The sequence below is a fragment of the Canis lupus genome, chromosome 19 (assembly GCF_048164855.1).
Source record: "Canis lupus baileyi chromosome 19, mCanLup2.hap1, whole genome shotgun sequence".
NCBI lineage: Eukaryota > Metazoa > Chordata > Mammalia > Carnivora > Canidae > Canis > Canis lupus.
The window spans coordinates 43786060-43805186 of NC_132856.1; the positions used below are offsets into that span (position 1 = coordinate 43786060).

Below are 19127 nucleotides of genomic sequence, written 5' to 3' on the forward strand. Positions count from 1 at the left end.
GAAAGATAGAACACGAGTAGGAGGGAGGGGCAGAAGGAGAGGGAGAAACAGGCTCCCCCCTGAGCAGGAAGGTCCACCCTGGGCTTGATGTGGGGCTCAATCCCAGGACCCCAGGATCAAGACCTAAGCCCACAACAGGTGCTTAATGGACTGACCCACCCAGGCGCCCCATGGGGTTGGTGATATTAAGACTTTGTAAGGGTTGAGACTTTAAGGGGGCCCTGGATGGTGAGGTGAAGACCACAGGGCACAGTCCTACCTGCTGCCCCTTGGGCTCTCGGACACTAAGTTCTTTATTTCCTTCTTTCTTCTTAAGATTTTATTTTTAAGTAATCTCTACACCCAAGGCAGGGCTCAAACTTACAACCGGGAAATCAAGAGTCACACGTTGTACTGACCCAGCCAGCCAGCCAGACGCCCCTGGAATTTCTTCCCTGATACAGCCAAGAGATGGAGCATCTGCACACAGTGAGTTTAACACAATAAAAACAGTTCCTTGTATTAATAAAAGTACATTATGTATTTTAAAGTACTTCCTGATTCATTTCCCTGCCTGTGAATCAGAAGCGACTGTACTGAACATGCCGAATTATGGATCACTGGACCTCACCGCAGACTTGAGTCAGGACCTCCTGGGGGGGAGGGGTCCACGCAGGCCACGCCCCCACAAGCAGGCCACGCCCACACACAAACAGGCCACGCCCACACAGACGCAGGCCTCTCCCACAAGGGGCCAGTCCTGGGTACCCCTGCCCCCAGACTGTGCTAATTCCAGGGCCTCAGGGCTCCTTGTGCTCTGGCGCCCCCCGGACCAGCAGCTTCCCTGTCACCTAGAGCTTATTAGGGAGACCGACTATGGGTCCCTCTGTGGCCTCCTGCGTCAGACTTTGCAGTTTCGTAAGATCCTAGGTGGTTACGGTGGAGGGTTGCCAGATAAAATACAGGACACCCAGGAATATTTAAACTTCAGATAAACCACAAATAATTTTTAAGTATGACTCATGCAATATTGGAAACATACTTTTATTAAAAAATTACTTGTGGTTTATCTGAAATTCAAATGTAACTGAAAGAATTTTTATTTGCTAAATTTCTCAGTCCTGTTTGGGTGCACATTGTAGGCTCAGGAGCCTGGGCTGAACAATGGCCTGCTTCTCTAACCCTGGCATCGTAAAGGAAGCCCATGGTATTTGAATGTATTTGTGGGGGAAAATATTTTTCAACTTTAATACGATTGAGCTTTTGAATAGCTAGCCCTCTTATAAATTGAAAAAGTATTTAAGCAGCATTTGACCTGAAACTACCTTTTCAATTTATATTCTTTGGTTCAGAACACCATAAACAAAACAAAACAAAAACCAAATGCGACAATTACTGACTAGGAAACTTACATTATTTATCAAAAGAGAAAAATACTATTCAAATTCTAAGTAATAAAAAGCACATCTAACACTTTAAAGGTCTGATTTAATATTGTTCCAGAGATTTATTTTAGTTCCATCAATCTGGTATGTAATTTAAAATGATAATTTATTGTGGCGCCTGAGTGGCTCAGTCCATTAAGCGTCTGCCTTCAGCTCAGGTCATGATCCCGGGGTCCTTGATGGAGCCCCGCATGGAGCCCCACATCTGCCCCCTGCGCTGTGAGGGGCCTACTTCTCCCTCTCCATCTGCCTGCCACTCTCCTTGCTTGTGCTCTCTCTCTGTCATATAAATAAATAAACCTTTTTAAAAAAAGTAAAACAGTAATTAAAATTTTTTTTACCTATTAAAATAAACAACTTTATTAACAAAATTTTAACTCTAATATAGGTAACATGCGATGTTATATTAGTTTCAGGTGTACGATACAGTGATTCAGCACTTCTGCACATTACCTGGTGCTCATCCCGGGCAAGTGTGCTCCTTAATCCCCATCAATTATTTCACCCCTTCCCCATTTTCCCTTGATAACCAGTAGTTTATTCTCTGTAGCTAAGAGTCTTGGTTTGTCTCTCTCTTTTTTCCTTTGCTTGTTTGTCTTATTTCTTAAATTCCACATATGAGTGAAATCATATAGTATTTGGCTGACTTATTTTACTTAGCTCCAACCATGTCATTGCAAATGACAAGATTTCACCCTTTTTTTATGGCTGGATAAAATGGACCCTTGGCCCGCTTCCACATCTTGGCTATTGTAAATAATGCTGCTATGAACGTAGGGATGCACATTACCCTTCAAATTGGTGGTTTTGTCTTTTTTGGTAAATACCCAGTAGTGTGATTACTGGACTGTAGGGTAGTCCTATTTTTAACTTTCTGAGGAAACTCCATACTGTTTTCCAGAGTGGCTGCACCATTTTGCACTCCCACCAACAGTGCACAAGGGTTCCTTTTTCTTCTCATTCCCGCCAATGCTTGTTATTTCTTTGTGTTTTTGATTTTAGCCATTCTTTTTTTTAAAAAGATTTTATTTATTTATTCATGAGAGACAGAGAGAGAGAGAGAGAGAGAGAGAGGCAGAGGGAGAAGCAGACTCCAAGCAGGGAGCTTGACGTGGGACTCGATCCAGGGTCTCCAGGATCACGCCCTGGGCCGAAGGCAGGCGCTAAATCCCCGTGCCACCCAGGGATCCCGATTTTAACCATTCTGACAGGTGTGAGGTGATGTCTAATTGTACTTTGATTTACATTTTCCCGATGATAAGTGGCGTTAGGCATCTTTTCATATGTCTGTTGGCCAATCTGGATGTCTTCTTTGGAAAAATGTCTGTTCATATCTTCTGCCTGTTTTTAATTGGGTTGTTTTTTGGATGTTAAATTGTGTCAGTTCTTTATATATCTTGGATACTAACCCTTTATCAGATATGTCATTTGTAAATATCTTCTCCAATTCTATGGGTTGCCTTTTAGTCTTTTGATCATTTCCTTCACTGTGTAGAAGCTTTTTATTTTGATGTGACCTCAGTAGTTTGTTTTTGCTTTTGTTTCCCTTGCCTCAGGAGACATCTAGAAAAACATTGCTATGGCTGATGCCAGAGATATTACTGCCTGTGTTCTCTTCTGGGATCTTTATGGTTTCAGGTCTCACATTTAGGTCTTTAATCCATTTTGAGTTTATTTTTGTGTATGGTGTGAGAAAGCGGTCCAGTTTCATTCTTTTGCATGTAGCTGTCCAGTTTTCCCAACACCATTTGTTGAAGAGACTGTCTTTTTTCCATTGCATATTCTTTCCTGCTTTGTTGAAGGTTTACTATACAATTATGGGTTTATTTCTGGGTTCTCTATTCTGTTCTATTGATCTATGTGCCTGGTTTTGTGCCAGTGCCATAATATTTTGATGATTACAGTTTTTTTTTTTTGATTACAGTTTTGTAATGCAGCTTGAAGTCTGGAATTATGATACCTCCAACTTTGTTTTTCTTTTTCAAAATTGTTTTGGCCGTTTGTGGTCTTTTGGTTCCCTGTAAATTTTAGGATTGTTTGTTCTAGCTGTGTGAAAAATGCTGTTGGTATTTTAACAGGGATTGCATTAATAAAATGATAACTTAATTATAAATGTCAACAAATAGAAAATAGTCCCTTCAAAATCCAACTATTTTGTAATTAGAGTTATTATGCCTATAGTAGACAAAGGGGGTCTTCTGTTTAGGATGAAGGGGTATGAGGAGTCTGTTGCCCAGAAGTGGGGGTGGTTGTAAGGACCTCTTGGAACAGGCAGGGGTGAGGGAAGTGGGGCTGGGAGATGCAGTGAGGTAGGAGCCATTCCTGATTAATTATCAAATTGTCACAGTGTTGGATTTCAACAAAGCATCTTTGCCCAATTAATAAAATCATTAAAGAGAACCTAAATTCATATGTTTTAGGAAATTTAAAGAAAAACAAGGTGAAACCCAGACCTGTGATAAGCATTGCTTTGAACACTGAAAACACTTTTACATTCACTGGGTCGTATGGCCTTCTGATCCTGCTTTTTGTTTGGTTCTTAGCTCACAGTGCGAAGAGCACAAGCCCTTTCCCCTTTCTGGCCTGTTTCACTCAACACACTTCAGGATGGCCCGTGGAAAAAGGCTGTGCCATCTGTAATCCCGGGTTATAGGGCTCACATTGGCCAGCCTGTCATTTGCCCTGTGCCAAGCCCTCCCCTTTGAAATGCGTTTTGTCTCATGCCGGGCTGAGTCACATTGAATAGATAGACCGTTTATCAGCACATGTCCTACAGATCATATTATCCACTGACAAATATAGCCCGTTAGTGCACAGGCCAGGAGGCTCCAGTGTGTGGCGGCTGCGGCGTCAACAGGCTCTGCAGCCCGGATTCCACTAGGCAGGCAGCAGGCAGGGGCTGGGGCGGCAGCGCGGTCACGCAGTCACGGGTAGGTGGCCGTCGTGGGGGTGGGGACGCGGCAGGAGCAAGTGAGCACCTGCTCTGGAGACCGGGGGGATTGTGAAAGGAATGGGAGCAAGGGGGCTTGTGGCACCTGCTGGGGAGGGTGAGGGGGGCAGTACCTCCTTGTTTACATCTGTCCCACCGTGCCTGGCAGGACAGGGGTAAACATTCCCAGTGGAACACAGATTATGCATTTATCTACATTTTAGGGCAAGAACTGGAATTGAGTCGAGAAGGAGAAAATGTGGCAGGGGCAGGTGGTTCCCCGAGAGGCTGCTGCTGTGGCAGGGGGTGTCCAAGGTTCCTGCTCCTGCTTAGTGGATTTTTCCCAGTAAACTGCCCTGGTGCCCAAGGCTGAGCTCAGAGCTTTCTGGTCCAAAGTGTTGTCTAGGGGAGATAAATCAACTTTGTTTGTGTCTTGGGTGCCCTGAAAGGGATGATTGATATCTGGGGTGGGGGGGGGGAGTCTTTCCTCCTGAGACTGTCTTATCCCCTTGGGGAGAGGGTGAGGGTGGGAAACTGATCGGAAACCCAGGGGAGAATCATCTGGATTTGTAAGTAGCTTAGCTGTGCTGGTGACTCTACCAAATTCTCTCCAGTAACTCAGGGACTGGGGCGATCTCGCAGAGAACTTCTCCTAACCATTCCAGGGGCAGAAGAATCCTCGGGTGTTCATGAACCTCTTGTTCTTATCTTGCATTTCATTGGTGACCATATCTGTCTTCATTTCTTTTCTTCTTTCTTTTTAATAACTGACATTTTTGGAGTTTTACCAGGTGCCAGGTACTGTCTTAAGCACTTGACACAAATGATCACACCTGATCCTGTCCCCAGTCTTATGAGCAGGGTACTGCTGTCACACCCGTGTTCAGATAAGTACACTGGGGTGCAGAGAGGTTAGGTGACCATCTCAGGGACGTGCAGCTCTAAGTGGAGGAGGCAGGACTCTAGCCTCCAGCAGGTTGGTTCTGACAGGGTCCTTCCTTTTAATCCTGTCCAGAGACTCCGCCTCCCTGCCTGGATTTTCTGGTTTAACAAATTTACTGTAAAAATAATGGATATTCCCAGGGAAACTCTGACCTTGTGACAGAAAATGTAATTTAATTCAGAATTGAGCTGAAATATCGTGACTCTACTGACCTCCCTTCAGCATTTAGCCTTCAGCAACCCTGCTGTTTCTATCAGAACACTCACTCTGGGTTCCAACTCTGGGGTCCAAGCAGTGGCCTTATGTGAGGATTGAATGGGATTTGTGTGTCACAAAAGCCCCTTGTTGGCTATGGTCTTGTCCTCTCTGTGCATTGGTGTCCCCAGGAATCCCTATAGTCATAGTCACCCCCTTAGTTCCACAAGGCTGACAATAGATGTCTTATTCATGTGGCGGATACGTGGGGAAGAATGCTGTGGAGGTTCTGGAGCTGGTCTGCCCAGAGGAAAGAGTGGCCCTGGGGGCTCTGAAGAGCTGTTGGGGGCAACAGGCCTAGGCCTCTCTCCCCATGGATGTTCAGGTGACCCCCCACCCCCGACCTCAGCTCTGTCCCTCACGCTGTGCATACACTGTGTCCCCTGCCTAGACACAGCTCCCGCCTTGCCTCTGTCCCTCTGCCACCCTGGCGGAGGGAGTGCCCAGAATGGCTGGGCACCTGTATTGTGGGCTTTGTTGGGTCTCCTCCCTCAGATCCTCTGTACCTTAGACTTTCAGAGATGTGAGGCCTGTTCCCAACCTCTCGACCTCTCTTTGCCCAGTCTGCTGTTTGACCAGAAGGGAGAGGACTAGGTGAGTAGAATGTCCCCCTCCCTCTTGGAACCCTGGCATAGGTCTTCTGAGTGGGAACGAGTGTTCTGGTGCCAGGGGACATGTTTTTCCAGTCATGCCCTCTGGCTCAGACAGTGGATGGCTCTGTAAAGTGATTCTAATGTACCTGGGTTGTGGAGGGCGGGTGAACAATTATTCAAGCAAATCTGCACCGAGACTCCCTCTCCCCTTCCTCAGGATCCCTGTGGGTTGGCCCCGAGTCCCACCCCCCACACATACTTGAGGGAGTTCCTCTTCTCACACTACAATGTTTGTTCAGCCCCCATTATCAAATCTGCACGCAGCACTGAAATATATCTCTGTGAGCTTCTGTTCTCCTCTCCAGATGGAGAGCTCAGGGGCAGGGACATTCATCCTTCTACATTTGACGAGTGTCCATAATGTCAGTTATTTGGGGTTCCCAGGAATCAAAGAACAGAGATACACACCACATAAACTGGCTCAATATGCAGGGTTTCTGTGTTGAGGTCCAGAAGCAGGAGCCTGGCCCCACATCCCCTCCAGGGCTATCGTCTGTCACCGTCTGTCACCTGGTGACTGCTCAGGGTCAGTGGCTGACTCTGAGCCCACGTCTGGGGCTTCTCGGGTGGCTGCTTCTGTCGATAAACCATGGCCCTTCTCAGTGCAACCCACTGTCAAAGTATAATTAAACCAAGGAGCAAATAGTTCAACTTGTATTGTGTGCTGTAAAGCGAACGAGCAACAGTTTGAGAGAGAAAATAACCGGAGGATCTACCCTGGATAAAGAGGCCATGAAGGCCATGCTGAAGAGAGAACACTGAAGCTGAGTTCAGGGGGCATGGGATGTGAGGAAGCCAGGCAGATGGGGGAAGAGGGTCTAGGCAGATGGCGCAGTGTGTTCAGGACCTGAAGTAGGAAGAAATGTGGGATGAGTGACACACTGAGGAGGAAAGGGTTTGAAGGTGGATCATGCCAAAATCTCACTGGGCCCTGTGAGAAGCTGGAATCTTCCCCTCATCCCAAAGGGAAGTCTCTGGAGCACTTCAGCCAGGCAGCAGCATGATCTCATTCTTGTCGGGAAATGATGCTCACTGTTGTGTAATAAATGGATTGGATGCGGGCGAGTGGGAAGTTGGGACATCAGCTGTGAGGCTTCTGCATGACGAGGCCAGCTGTGACACTAACTGGTAGTGAGAAATGCATGCCTTCTAAGACCTGGGTGATACACTGGATGTGTGAATGAATGTGTGTGCTCGTGTATGTGTTTGTGACCATATGGCGGGTAGGGCCGAGGAAGCAGAAGGCATAAAAGAGTGACCTCCAGGTAATGATGGAGTCAAGATGAGGAATTAAGGCAGCCAGGAATGGTTAGATTTTAAGTGAGGGACTTTGGAAGGAATTGTGTTTCTTTGAGCTATGCATGGGACATCCAAGTGGATATATCAAGGAGGCAGCAGGATATAGATACCAGATTTCTCTAGAAATTGAGACTGATTCTTTTAAGTGGCTCTTATTTTACTGTCCACTCTATTAATGATTTATTGTCGCATAACAAACCACTCCAACACTTACTTACAGCTTAACACAACAAACATATTATGTCCGAGGTTTGAGAATGCCTTAGCTGAGTGGTCCAGGCTCAGGGCCTGTTGTGAAGTTGCATCTGAGATGTCTTCTGGGGCTGCTACCATCTGAAGGCTCAACTGGGGCTGGAGGATTTGCCTTTAGACAGCTTCCACTTACATGGCTACTGACAGGAGACCTCTGTTCCTCTCCATATGAAGCTTCTCTATAGGGCCACTTCAGCATCCTCATGACACAGTGGCTGACTTCCCCTGGAGTGCATGACCCAAGAAATAGATAGAGGAGTGCCTGGTGGGACTTCGTCTCAGAAGTTGCACACCATCACTCTTACCACATTTTATTCATTAGAAGTGAGTCACTGAATCCAATCCATGCTCAAGGGGGGAGGAATTAAGCTCTACCCTTTTACAGGAGAGAATGTCAAGGAATTTGTGGGTACAAGTTAAAGTCATCATATCCACAAAACAAAATCTATTTTATTGTTCACTGAAGCTGAGATGCACAAACAAGACTGGCACATGTTTTTGTATGGCACATGGGCACCACTGGAGGGGGCTTGCACTCTGAGCCATGGAGCCCAAGCTGGAGTACCCCCTCTCCCTTTATTCCCTCCAAGTGCCTATCTACTTGACCAGCTGTATCTTGCTGCTGCCCAAGGCCCATGCTAGTTGCTCTCTACATGTTGGAGACTCTGCTGTTGACAATGCCCAGGCACCAAGCAGTGGAATCTCTGCTCAGGAGTTGGTGATTTAGCAAGTCCACATAGCCACTAGCCAGCTACCCACCTTGAGCTGACAGGAGGACAGAAGGAACCACCAGCATCTGGGTGTTACTGGGATAGAGAGTGAAACTGACTACAGCAGGTCCCCATTCCCAGTCCCTCTGTGTGCTGGCCTGCCAGGCCTTTCCCTCTTGAGCCAGTCGCTCTTGTCCTGAGAATGTCTCTAGCAAGTGGCAACTGAGCACGAAGCATGGGAGCATGCTCATGGCTCTGGCAGGCCCAGGGCAAGTCAGCAGGGAGGAGCAGGCCAAGAGCTTTCTCTTTTGTTATGTAAGTACCTACGTAATATCTTCCATTTTGTCAGTTGGCCTGTGAAGCCTACAATATTTACTATCTTGCTCTTTTACTGAAAATGTTTGCTGACCCCTGCAGTAAAGCAGAAGGTTTTTCCGGGAGAAATTTTCCTTTCCACTATGAATCCAACTTTTGAGAGTCTCTGATTGTGATGCGTTCACTCAGGACCCAGAACACCAAGCGCTGGAGAAAAATGAGCCAATGGCACTCTGCCCCAGTGTCCTCTCTATCGCCATAAGTGATGTCATTGTCATCCTGTCCTCTCCTCTAGTCCCTTGTGTCTTCTTCTCTGGAAGATGCTCTGTGGCTGAGACCATGCAGCCCAAATGTAGGGATCTGTGTTCTTGTGATTCTGCTGTAACCATAAAGCCAGATCTCCAGCAGGCAATTGGAATCTGATGTCCCCTTGGATCCATGAACCTTTGCTGTAAAATCCATTGAGGGCTCAGGCTGACGCTCTGCATTTTTTATGGTGCCTCAGGAGAGTGTACTTGTATACTTGGATGTTGTGTTTTCTCTTGGAGGTTATTGCTTCATTTGAATTGATGTTCTCTCACACTGCATCCTGTAGAGGTGATTTTTTTTTTCTCTTTACTGCTTTGGTATAGTATATCATGGTGCTATTTCTATAGTTCTGGAGAAACCTAATGCTTAGGAAATTACATTTTACGTATTTGCCTGAAAGGTTGTGTTGGCTGGAGCTCATGCTACAAAGAAGAGATTAGCTTTGTAAATTTGTCAGGGGACCATCTCTCTTTCCCCAACCTGCTGAGTGACTGGCACTTGCATGTGTCCCTGACATTTCCTTTCTCCTTGCTTCCCTCCTCTCTGCATCCCAGACGTCTCCCTCCTCTCTGCTTCTGGATGGAGAGTCTCCTGCTGTTCTAGAATGACTCATTGGCTCCTATTATAAAACCACTTCTGTGATCTGACACCCACCCATAGAGCTACTGTCTCCAGGGTTGATCCTGAACCTGCCCAGTTGTCTCGGGAGGCCTAGATTCAGCACTGTCCTGTACAGGACACCAGGGGCTGAGCTGGCCCTGGCATTCATGGACTGGTTATTTATTTATTTATTTATTTATTTATTTATTTATTTATTATTTTTTAAAAAAGGATTTTATTTATTTATTCATGATGGGGGAGAGAGAGAGAGAGAGAGAGAGAGAGAGAGAGAGAGAGAGGCAGAGACACAGGCAGAGGGAGAAGCAGGTCCACGCAGGGAGCCTGATGTGGGACTCGATCCCCGGTCTTCAGGATCACACCCTGGGCCAAAGGCAGGCGCTGAACCGCTGAGCCACCCAGGGATCCCCTATTTATTTATTTTTTAAAGATTTTATTTATTTATTCATGAAAGACACACACAGAGGGAGGCAGAGACATAGGCAGAGAGAGAAGCAGGCTCCATGCAGGGAGCCTGATGTGGGACTCGATCTGGGGACTCCAGGACCATGCCCTGGGCCAAAGGCAAGCACTAAACTACTGAGCCATCCAGGGATCCCAGGATTGGTTATTTCTTAGCTTCCCAGGATTTCTGGACAGTATATGCAGATCTCTAGCAAACGTGGTCATCTCTCACTGTTCTTAAAGCCTCTAAGTTTTGTTATACACATTTGCAAACCGAACATCTCATGGGCAAGATCTTGATTTAAATTCCAGCCCATTCAAAACCCCCTCTCTCTTTTTTTTTAAACCCTTTTAATTGAAGAAAAGAACTTCCTTCTCTGCTTTGCAAGATACAGGGGAAATGGGGAACATGGTTAGATGGCAGATAGGATATGCTATTTCCCACCAAAACACTGACACTAATATTGATTTGCAGGTATTTAAAAATAAAACCCAAAGCATCCAGAAGACACCATTCCTCTAAGATGCAAACTTGAATTACATTTCCAAATGAATGCATAGAAACTAATGAGCAATGGTCTGTGTGTGTTTGTGTGTGTGTGTTTGTTTAATGCACAGACAGTTAATGGACAGATCTGGCTACTCCACAAGAATTTGTTGCTCTAAGAAAATGACAGTCACTCAACAAAGGCTGAACCATGCTGGTTGATCTAGAGCACACACACCCTGAACATAGAGCAATCCTTCCAGTTTTAAGTACCCTTGGCTGGCTGGGCTGTCCACGCTGCTGGGAAAGCTCACTTTACTTTGGCTTTTTGCTTTGCTTCTATGTGTAGACTTGGATTATGTGTAGAGATCGCCTCAAAGAGTTTAAGTCTGCCTGATTCTCTCTTTCTCATTTTTCTCCATTACAGGCTGGGGACTGTACTCTCTTGTTTTCAGGCTGTGCTTGGCATGCTTTGATGCAATTTTATTTTATTTTATCTTATTTAATTTAATTTTTTTTTTGTCAAAAGCCAAAACCTTAAGACCTTTGCAGCTTAGGTGCTCCTGAGCTCAAAATGACAGAGTAAGGAAAGTGGTAAAAGACAAATTAAATGCAGTGGTTTCTGGTTCTGGGTGAGACAGCGTTAGGCATCCTCCACCATGTTTCTCCTATTAAATGCAGTTCTCAAACTCAAAAGGAATACACAGAGCAGGAATATCAAGACTCTGAAAAGTAACTGGTTGCAAGAGAGGAGGGGAAAGATATCAGAATTCCGAGTACAGAGAGCCTGTGGTATGTTTCCCATTTTCCCCTCCAGTGTTATGCAGCCTGGACTCAAGGCAGCCTGGAAGTCAGAATTGGGCACAAGGGTACCTAATGTTGCTGCAGGAGTGGAAAAGGGGACCCCCCTAATGCTCAGAGAATGGATTCAAATCCTTGTTTTTCTTTTCTTCATTCTGTCATGCCTCAGCGCACAAAGGATTCTGTGATCGCAGGAAGGGGCCGGGGCGTGGGGTGAGGTTGATAGTGGAGGGCCTCAGTCCCCAATATTTTGAGAAAGAGGTCTTTCCTTTTGGATCACAGGAATTGCAGGCCCCAGAAGGTGGAGAAAACTCTCATTGCTTTTTCCCTCTCCAGGAGCACCTGCTACTTGGCGCCCCAAAGCAGGTGCACAGCAAAGCAGATGGACTGAAACCATAGGTCTCTGGCCAGAGGACTGTAAAAGGGAGCCCCAGGAATCTAGAAGAATCGAGGCAAGCAAGAAGAGGAAAGAGCTCAGAGAACAACCATAAGGTTGTTTAGAGCTCCTGGGCTCCTTCCTGAGCTGCAGCTGTGCAGCCGGCCCTAACCAGCATGCCTTCTGCTGTTAGAACTGAAGGCCAGGGTGGACCATGGCCTCCATCCAAGATGGCCACTGGGGGGGGGGCGCACTTGGGCAGCTGAACTGCACGGAACCCTCAGAGGAGGAAGGAAATTCCAGCCCCAGAAGGTGGGGGGGAGGGAATGTGAGTCTGAACTGATCCACATTCATCACCTACTGTGTCAGTCATCAATTTATTGCCTCTCAGCTTGCTTCTGGAAGTAGACTTCGGCGTATGTACTGTGTGACACACAGCATTGTTCCTTTAAGTATTTGTCCTTTAAAGTGAACACCATGTTAGAGTTTCTCAGGGGAAGGCCCTGGAGGGATGGTGTGGTAGGAGGAGGTTTCCTGCCTTTTCCAGTGTGGGCAGGAGGGGGCCAGCTGGGGGCACATCTCCTGGAGCCTGCCGCAGCCCCAGGCCCAGAACGTGGTGCCTTGCACCCTGACTGCCCTGGCTAGCAAGAACCTTTCTGCAGTTCTCTCCGTCTAGAAAGCAGACATCTTGGAGCCCCTGTGCTCTGGATCCCCTACTGCATGTCCACACCACTGGTGGCTGGTTAGGTTGTCTTCCACCCCAGCCAGACCAGCTTGCCCAAACCAGAGGACTTCCCTGCTATCTGCTGGGCAGAAGCACAACTTCTAAAACAAGGTCTGAAGTCCTTCCAAGTTTTTCCTTTCTGGGGTACTTTCCCTCTACTGTTGGGCATGAATGGAAAGATGGAAAATATCAGCAAAGAAATAGAAAGTATAAAGAACCAAATGGAAATTTTAGAAGTAAAATAGACAATTATTGAAATAAAACACTCCCTGGATAGACTCATAAACATAATAGAGTTAATATAGGGGAGAGATGGGACTTTAAAAAAAATATATTTTAAAAAATTTATTCATGAGACACACAGAGAGAGGCAGAGATATAGGCAGAGGGAGAAGTAGGTTCCCTGCAGGGAGCCCAATGCAGGACTTGATCCCAAGACCCTGGAATCATGACCTGAGCCAAAGGCAGATGCTCAACACCTGAGTCATCCAGGTGGGACATCTGAAGATGGTTTGCTGGATATTATCAATCTGAAAACAGAGAGGAAAAGAGACTTCTAAAAAAACTGGACAGCCTCAAGAATCTATGAAACGTTATTGAAAGGGCTAATATTTGTCTTGTCTGATTCCCAGAAGGAGGGGAGGAAGAGGGCAGTGCAGAAGAAATAGCTAGAGAAAGAATGGCTGAAAATCCCCAAATTTGGCAAAAGATAAAACCTTCTGACCAGAGGAGCCAGGCAAATCCCACAGAGGATAAATCCCAAGAAATCCATGCCCAGATTCATCATAATTAAACTGAGGAAAACCAAAGATGAGGAAAAAGTCTCGAAAAGTCATGAGTGAACCATGATGTGTCACCTTGACAAGACTTATGGTTGCAACAACTGCACACTTCTTATGGGAAACCATGCCGGCCAGAAGAAAACAGGCATGGTGTTGAGTGAAAAGTGCTGAGTGAAAAGAATTATCTCGGGATTCTCTATCCAGCGAAAGTACTCTTCCGGAATGAAGGTGAAAAGAAGATATTCAGATGAAGGAGAACAGAGCATCTGGCAGTAGATGTCGTCTGTCCCAGGGGACGGTTAAGGGAAGTTGTTTAGGCAGAAGAGAGGTGCTACCAGAGGTAGCCACCAGGAATGAGGGAGGAGCCACAGATGTGGTACATATCAGGGCAGAGGTGACAGGCTAGTGCCCTCCTCGTGAGTTCTTTAAAATAAATTTCATGATTGGAAGCCAAAAATAGAACAGTGACAGATTCAGTGCATGGGAGAGTACGGCAGCACCAAGATGAGAGCCCAGTGGGAGACCTCAGTGGTAGTAAGATTTCCATGCCTCTCTTCAAGTGGTAAATAGTGTCTCTGATGGACTGTGAGAAGTGAAGCTGGGAGCTTATCCTCCCTAGGGCCACCATGAAGAAGAAAAGATTACACAGAGAAACACAAAGAAATGTTCAGATAAACACAAAGGAAGGCTGGAAAGTGTAAAGAGGGGGAAAAAAAAAGGAAGGGTCAAGCAGAAAATGGATAATAAATGAATTCAGACCTAAAGGCAAAGAATCAATAATTATACAAATGTAAGTTACTCAAACACAACAATTAAAAGACACTGTTGGAATGTGGGAAATAGATAATTCAACAAGATTCTGTCTTCAGGGGGGCCTGGCTCGATCAGTCAGTGGAGCATGTGACTATTGATCTCAGGGTTGTAAGTTCAAGCCCTGTACTGGGTGTGGAGTCTACTAAAAAAAGGGGGGGGGCCTGTCTACAAAATCTCACATCAAATATAGCCATATACTTAGAATAAAGGTAAAAGGGTGAAATCAAGAAAATTTTTCAAATCCTGTATCTGATGAAAGACCTGTGTTTAGAATATATAAAGACTGTTACAAGTCAACAATAAAAAGACAAATGGCCCAGTTTAAAATTTGGCAAAGGATCTGAATAGATATTTCTACCAAGAAGGCATTAAAATGGTCAATAAGCACATAAAAATATGTTCAATCAACATCATTAGCTGTCAGGGAAATGCAAATGAAAACCACTAGAGACCACTGCTCAACTAGCCGGATGGCCACGATGGAAGAACGAGTGTGGAGAGGATGTAGACACACGGAGACCCTCATGCATGGCTGCTGGGGCAGTAAAATGATGCAGCTGCTTTGGGGGAACAGTCCAGCAGTTCCTGAAAAGGTTAGACACAGAGTTATCATAGGATCCTCCAGTGTATTTACTCTAGGGAATGGAAAACACAGTCCACAGAAAAGGTGTACCACTTGCACCTTTGTTAGAAATATCCTTTAGGTAAAAGAGTTTTAAGAGAGACAAAAGACAGTCTCACATGTCAGAAGTTAAAGGAAAGACAGAAGTAAATTGGGGCCAGCATTTTCAGCTCTTTAGATGAAAATTATGGCTCTCCAGCATTCCCCTGCACAAACATAAGCTGGCTCTTCCACTCTTCCACTCAGACTGGCAAGCCATTCATGGAGAGTGCACAGCTGAGTCAGAAGATTAAATATTTGGTTTTGTATCCCCACTGACTGCCATTTAGAAACGTCTGGAACCAGAGAAGAGAATATTCAACAACCCTACTATTTGCCAACTGACATGTTGTGTGTGTATGTGTGTGCGTGCGTGTGCACATGAATCAGGAAATGGATGGAGCCAGATTTCAATGCTGTTAAGTAGGGGAAATTTAAAATGATAACTAGGAAGTTATTTTTAGATAAGAGAGATCAGTGTAGGTTAGTGGAATGGACATTAAAATGTACTTTTAAGTCCTGATAATTTTTTTTTTTTGCAGTGAGCAAATGAATCACTTAGAGCAAATAGTAAAAACAAAATGGGAACATAAAAACGAGAGAGAGAGAGAGAGAGCTCATTGAGCAGTCTGAGAGTGGAATAATCAGGATGCAAACCTTTTACTCAGTTTTCATATATTCTTTCCACAAATATTTATGGAGGACCCACTGTGTGCCAGGCACTGTGCTGAGTCTCACTCCCGTGAAGGGCCAAGATGTACCTGACTTTGACTTTCCTTGCACTTGGAAGTCCACATAAGCAGAGATCAGCAGCTTGTGAGGTTTCATGTTGGAGGGGAACCTCACAGGACCCATCCCCATGCTGTGTTGTATGGTCAGTCCCCAGTGAGAAATGCTCACGGCGAGGTGCAAGGATTGGTTTTGTCACGTAATGGTGGCTGGTGTGTAGCCTGAGGTCACCAGGAGAATGTGTATGTGTGTATGTGTGTGTGTGTGTACGTTCTGGTTGACTCACAATCTTACCCTTGAGTATGTTACAGCCTATTGGGAAGATTAGATGCCTGAGAATTCAGTAGAATGTGGAACCATGAGGCTTGGGGAGGGCCCAGGGGGCTTTGGGAACCCACAATTTGGCAGAGAGGCAGCGACACAAGTGTGACTTTCTAGAGGAGATGCCACAGGGTGGGTGTTGGACTTGACTTACCCAGAGTACTATCAGGCTTTAAGAATGTTAGCAAACTGGCATCCTGGAAGTAACAGGGTATTCTATCATTACTTAAGACAATAGGTTCATTCATGTTTTCTTTCTTTCTTTTTTTAAGATTTTATTTATTTATTCATGAGAGACACAGAGTGAGGCAGAGACAGGGACAGAGGAAGAAGGAGGCTCCCTGAAGGGAGCCTGATGTGGGACTTGATCCCAGGACCCCAGGATCACAACCTGAACCCAAGGCAGATGCTCAACCACTGAGTCACCCAGGTGCCCCCATTCATGTGTCATCTTAAAATTTATGCTAAAACCGGGGTGCCTGGGTGGCTCAGTTGATAGGATGTCTGACTCTTGCTTTTAGCTCAGGTGATGATCCCAGGTCGTGATCTCAGAGTTGTGGGATCTAGTCCCGTGTGGGGCTCCACGATATATATCCCTCTCCCTCTCCCTATGCTCTCCACCCCACCACTGCTGGCTCACTCTTCTTCTCTAAAATAAATAAATAAAACCTTAAAAATAATAAAGTTCATGCTGAAAATGATTTTCTTCTGTTTGTGTGTAAAGCTGACATATGTACGTTTCTTGAATAGGTAATTTCATGCTCCCAAAATGGGACACAAAGTGGTCGTGTTTGACATTTCTGTCGTCAGAGCCTTGTGGGAAACGCGTGTCAAGAAGCACAAAGCTTGGCAGAAGAAGGAGAAAGAAAGGCTCGAGAAAAGCGCATTGGAAAAGTATGTGTTTTCTGTACTTGCCTGTGGCTTCTTTAGCGAATCAGGACCAGGCAGGCCGCAGTCATGTTGTGAGGGGGATGCCTTTCTTCTGGGATTTCTTGGTGACACTTGCTCACTGGACTGCAGAGCCATCACACTGTTGCCCAGAGCAAATGTTTGATTCCTATAACACTAACCCCCGGGTTGTATGGGCCCACATATATTCCAGGCACGGTACTAGGCACAGGAGAGACAGCGATGGCACAGTAAACCCTACAGTACACTTTGTGGGGGACTGCTCAGCTGGCCTCCCTAGGCTGTCTGATGGTCTCCACACCTGGGCAGGTCATGTGACGACTGCCCCGGGGCAGCTGAAGGCCACTTTGTGTCATGCATTTCCACTCTCACCTACTGGGCTGAATGCTGGCTAAGACTCACTGTACTGATACCATTTTGACTTGGATTGAGATGATGTATGTTGACTACTCTTGTGTAAACTCATGAAATATGTGTAAAAGAGAGCTATATGTATATGACATGAAGTTGAGTGCTTGGGAAAAACTACCTTTAGGATAACCGTGAGCCACCCAATTGACTCAGCACCGCACAAGTCCGAAAAAGTATGACAAGCTGGAGAGGTTGCGCTTTCCGGAAGCTTTGTGTGTCTGTACTTTTTATTCTCTATGAAGGAACCAAAGCCGGAGCTCTTGGGTGATGTGCGAAGAATGTAGTTTATAAAAGAAAGGCAGAATGGGATTATGATTGGCAGACCCATTCTTGGAGGAGGTCTATGACCCTATCCCAAGTTGGCAAATGTTGATATTTTTCTATGCTTTAAGTTAAAAACAAAATGTGTAAGGTATGAGTGTCTCTCTATTCTTGGTTCTCTATTTTAATGAACTATTTGGATCCAACCAATACCTATTCTGATCATGCTTGATAATTAGGCTGTTACTGTAAAAGCGTCACAGCTGTTCCAGGTGGTTATCATTATCCCCAAATTGAACACAAGGAAGTTGGGATCTAAGTGACTTGCCCGAGTTGACACAGCTGGTAAGTGGAGAATTTGGCCAAGCTCTTTCCCCCTGCACAATGCTGTAATCACAGATGGTTGGGACGTTCTTTTCACTTGCACTAATCTGAGGTCATCCAACATGATGTGAATCTTGAATTTAAGAATTGGAACCGGGCAGCCCTGGTGGTGCAGCGGTTTAGTGCCGCCTGCAGCCCAGGGCGTGATCCTGGAGACCCCGCATCAAGTCCCACGTCAGGCTCTCTCCATGGAGCCTGCTTCTCCCTCTGCCTGTGTCTCTGCCTCTCTCTCTCTGTGTTTCTATGAATAAATAAATAAAATCTTAAAAAAAAAAAAGAATTGGAACCTTGGACTGGCAACATCTGCGGTGATGGGTCTGAATGATCTATGGTAGCACAAATTACACAAGGTCCCTGGGCTCTGTGAGCTCAAAGTGGCTCTCAGCTCTGCTCCAACTTTCTCCCCACTCCTAGCATCTGGGGTTACTCTAGGGTGAGACAACTTGCTGAATGGGGACCTGAGCCCTGAGGGTTTTTAGGAAAGTGTCTGTAGCTGATGTGACCCCCAGAGGGTTCCTGGAGGAGGTGGCATCTGCAGAGACCCGGAGTCCACAAACTGTTCTCTCAGCTGCTGTGGAGTGGTTTTTGTGGCTTGGGCTGTATATCTTTCATCGTGGTGCTAAATGGCTTCGTGGACAGCTTCACACGTCTCCTGTATACCGGGTCAGACCTGAATTGGGCTTCATGCCATTGGGCTTGCGCCATGTCGTATCTTGCCCTAAGACAGACAACTTCTTAGGGATTTGTTAGGCTTTTCTAGCTCAAGATAAGAAAAACAGCCATCAAATTGGCAGGGCAGGTGAGGAGAAAGTCAAGATGGTGGAGGCAAGAATGTGGGTATTCAAGGAGCAAGCTGATTAGCTTCCCAGGACCTGCAAAAAATGAATGTAGTAAATTTACCTTTTTTGCAGGTGTTTCTGAGTTTCCATACTATGATTTACCCTGTGATTACTAATACTATTTGAAGTTTAACCTTAAGTTTCTCAAGATCTGTTTCCTGTGGGGAAATTGGTATATTGAAAAACTAATGAATGCCTTATCAGAAAAAGCAATTATCTAGTTAATTCAATTTTACAAAAATAGGCAGAACCCTCTATCTTGCTCTGTGACCTCACTTCATGGTACTTCATTTTGTAAGACTGCAGTTGTTCCATGAAGCATGCATCAAAACTGAAACGTTGTAAGCAGATGGGCACGTGGGTGGCTCAGTCAGTTGAGTTAGCCTTTGGCTCAAGTCATGATCCCCGGGTCCTGGGATCCAGCCCGCATCAGAGTCCCTGCTCAGTAGGGGGAGTCTGCTTCTCCCTCTGCCTTTGC

The 19127-nt window shown here is 45.7% G+C and overlaps 1 protein-coding gene across 5 annotated transcripts in view; it reads left to right on the forward strand.

The window, feature by feature from the left end:
* Window positions 1–4198: 4198 nt before the first annotated feature.
* Window positions 4199–19127, forward strand: part of LRRC2 (leucine rich repeat containing 2) — a 37614-nt gene continuing 22685 nt past the window's right edge. Inside the window, exons 1-3 of one of the 5 annotated variants that reach the window (XM_072786496.1) lie at window positions 4204–4354; window positions 11776–11931; window positions 16596–16739. In XM_072786496.1, the coding sequence (XP_072642597.1) occupies window positions 16615–16739 (125 nt within the window). In that variant the 5' untranslated portion in view covers window positions 4204–4354; window positions 11776–11931; window positions 16596–16614. Of the gene's footprint in view, window positions 4355–5741; window positions 5877–6062; window positions 6146–11775; window positions 11932–16595; window positions 16740–19127 lie in introns of those variants that run through there. The other 4 variants (XM_072786495.1, XM_072786498.1, XM_072786494.1 and 1 more) reach the window with 4 other exon arrangements.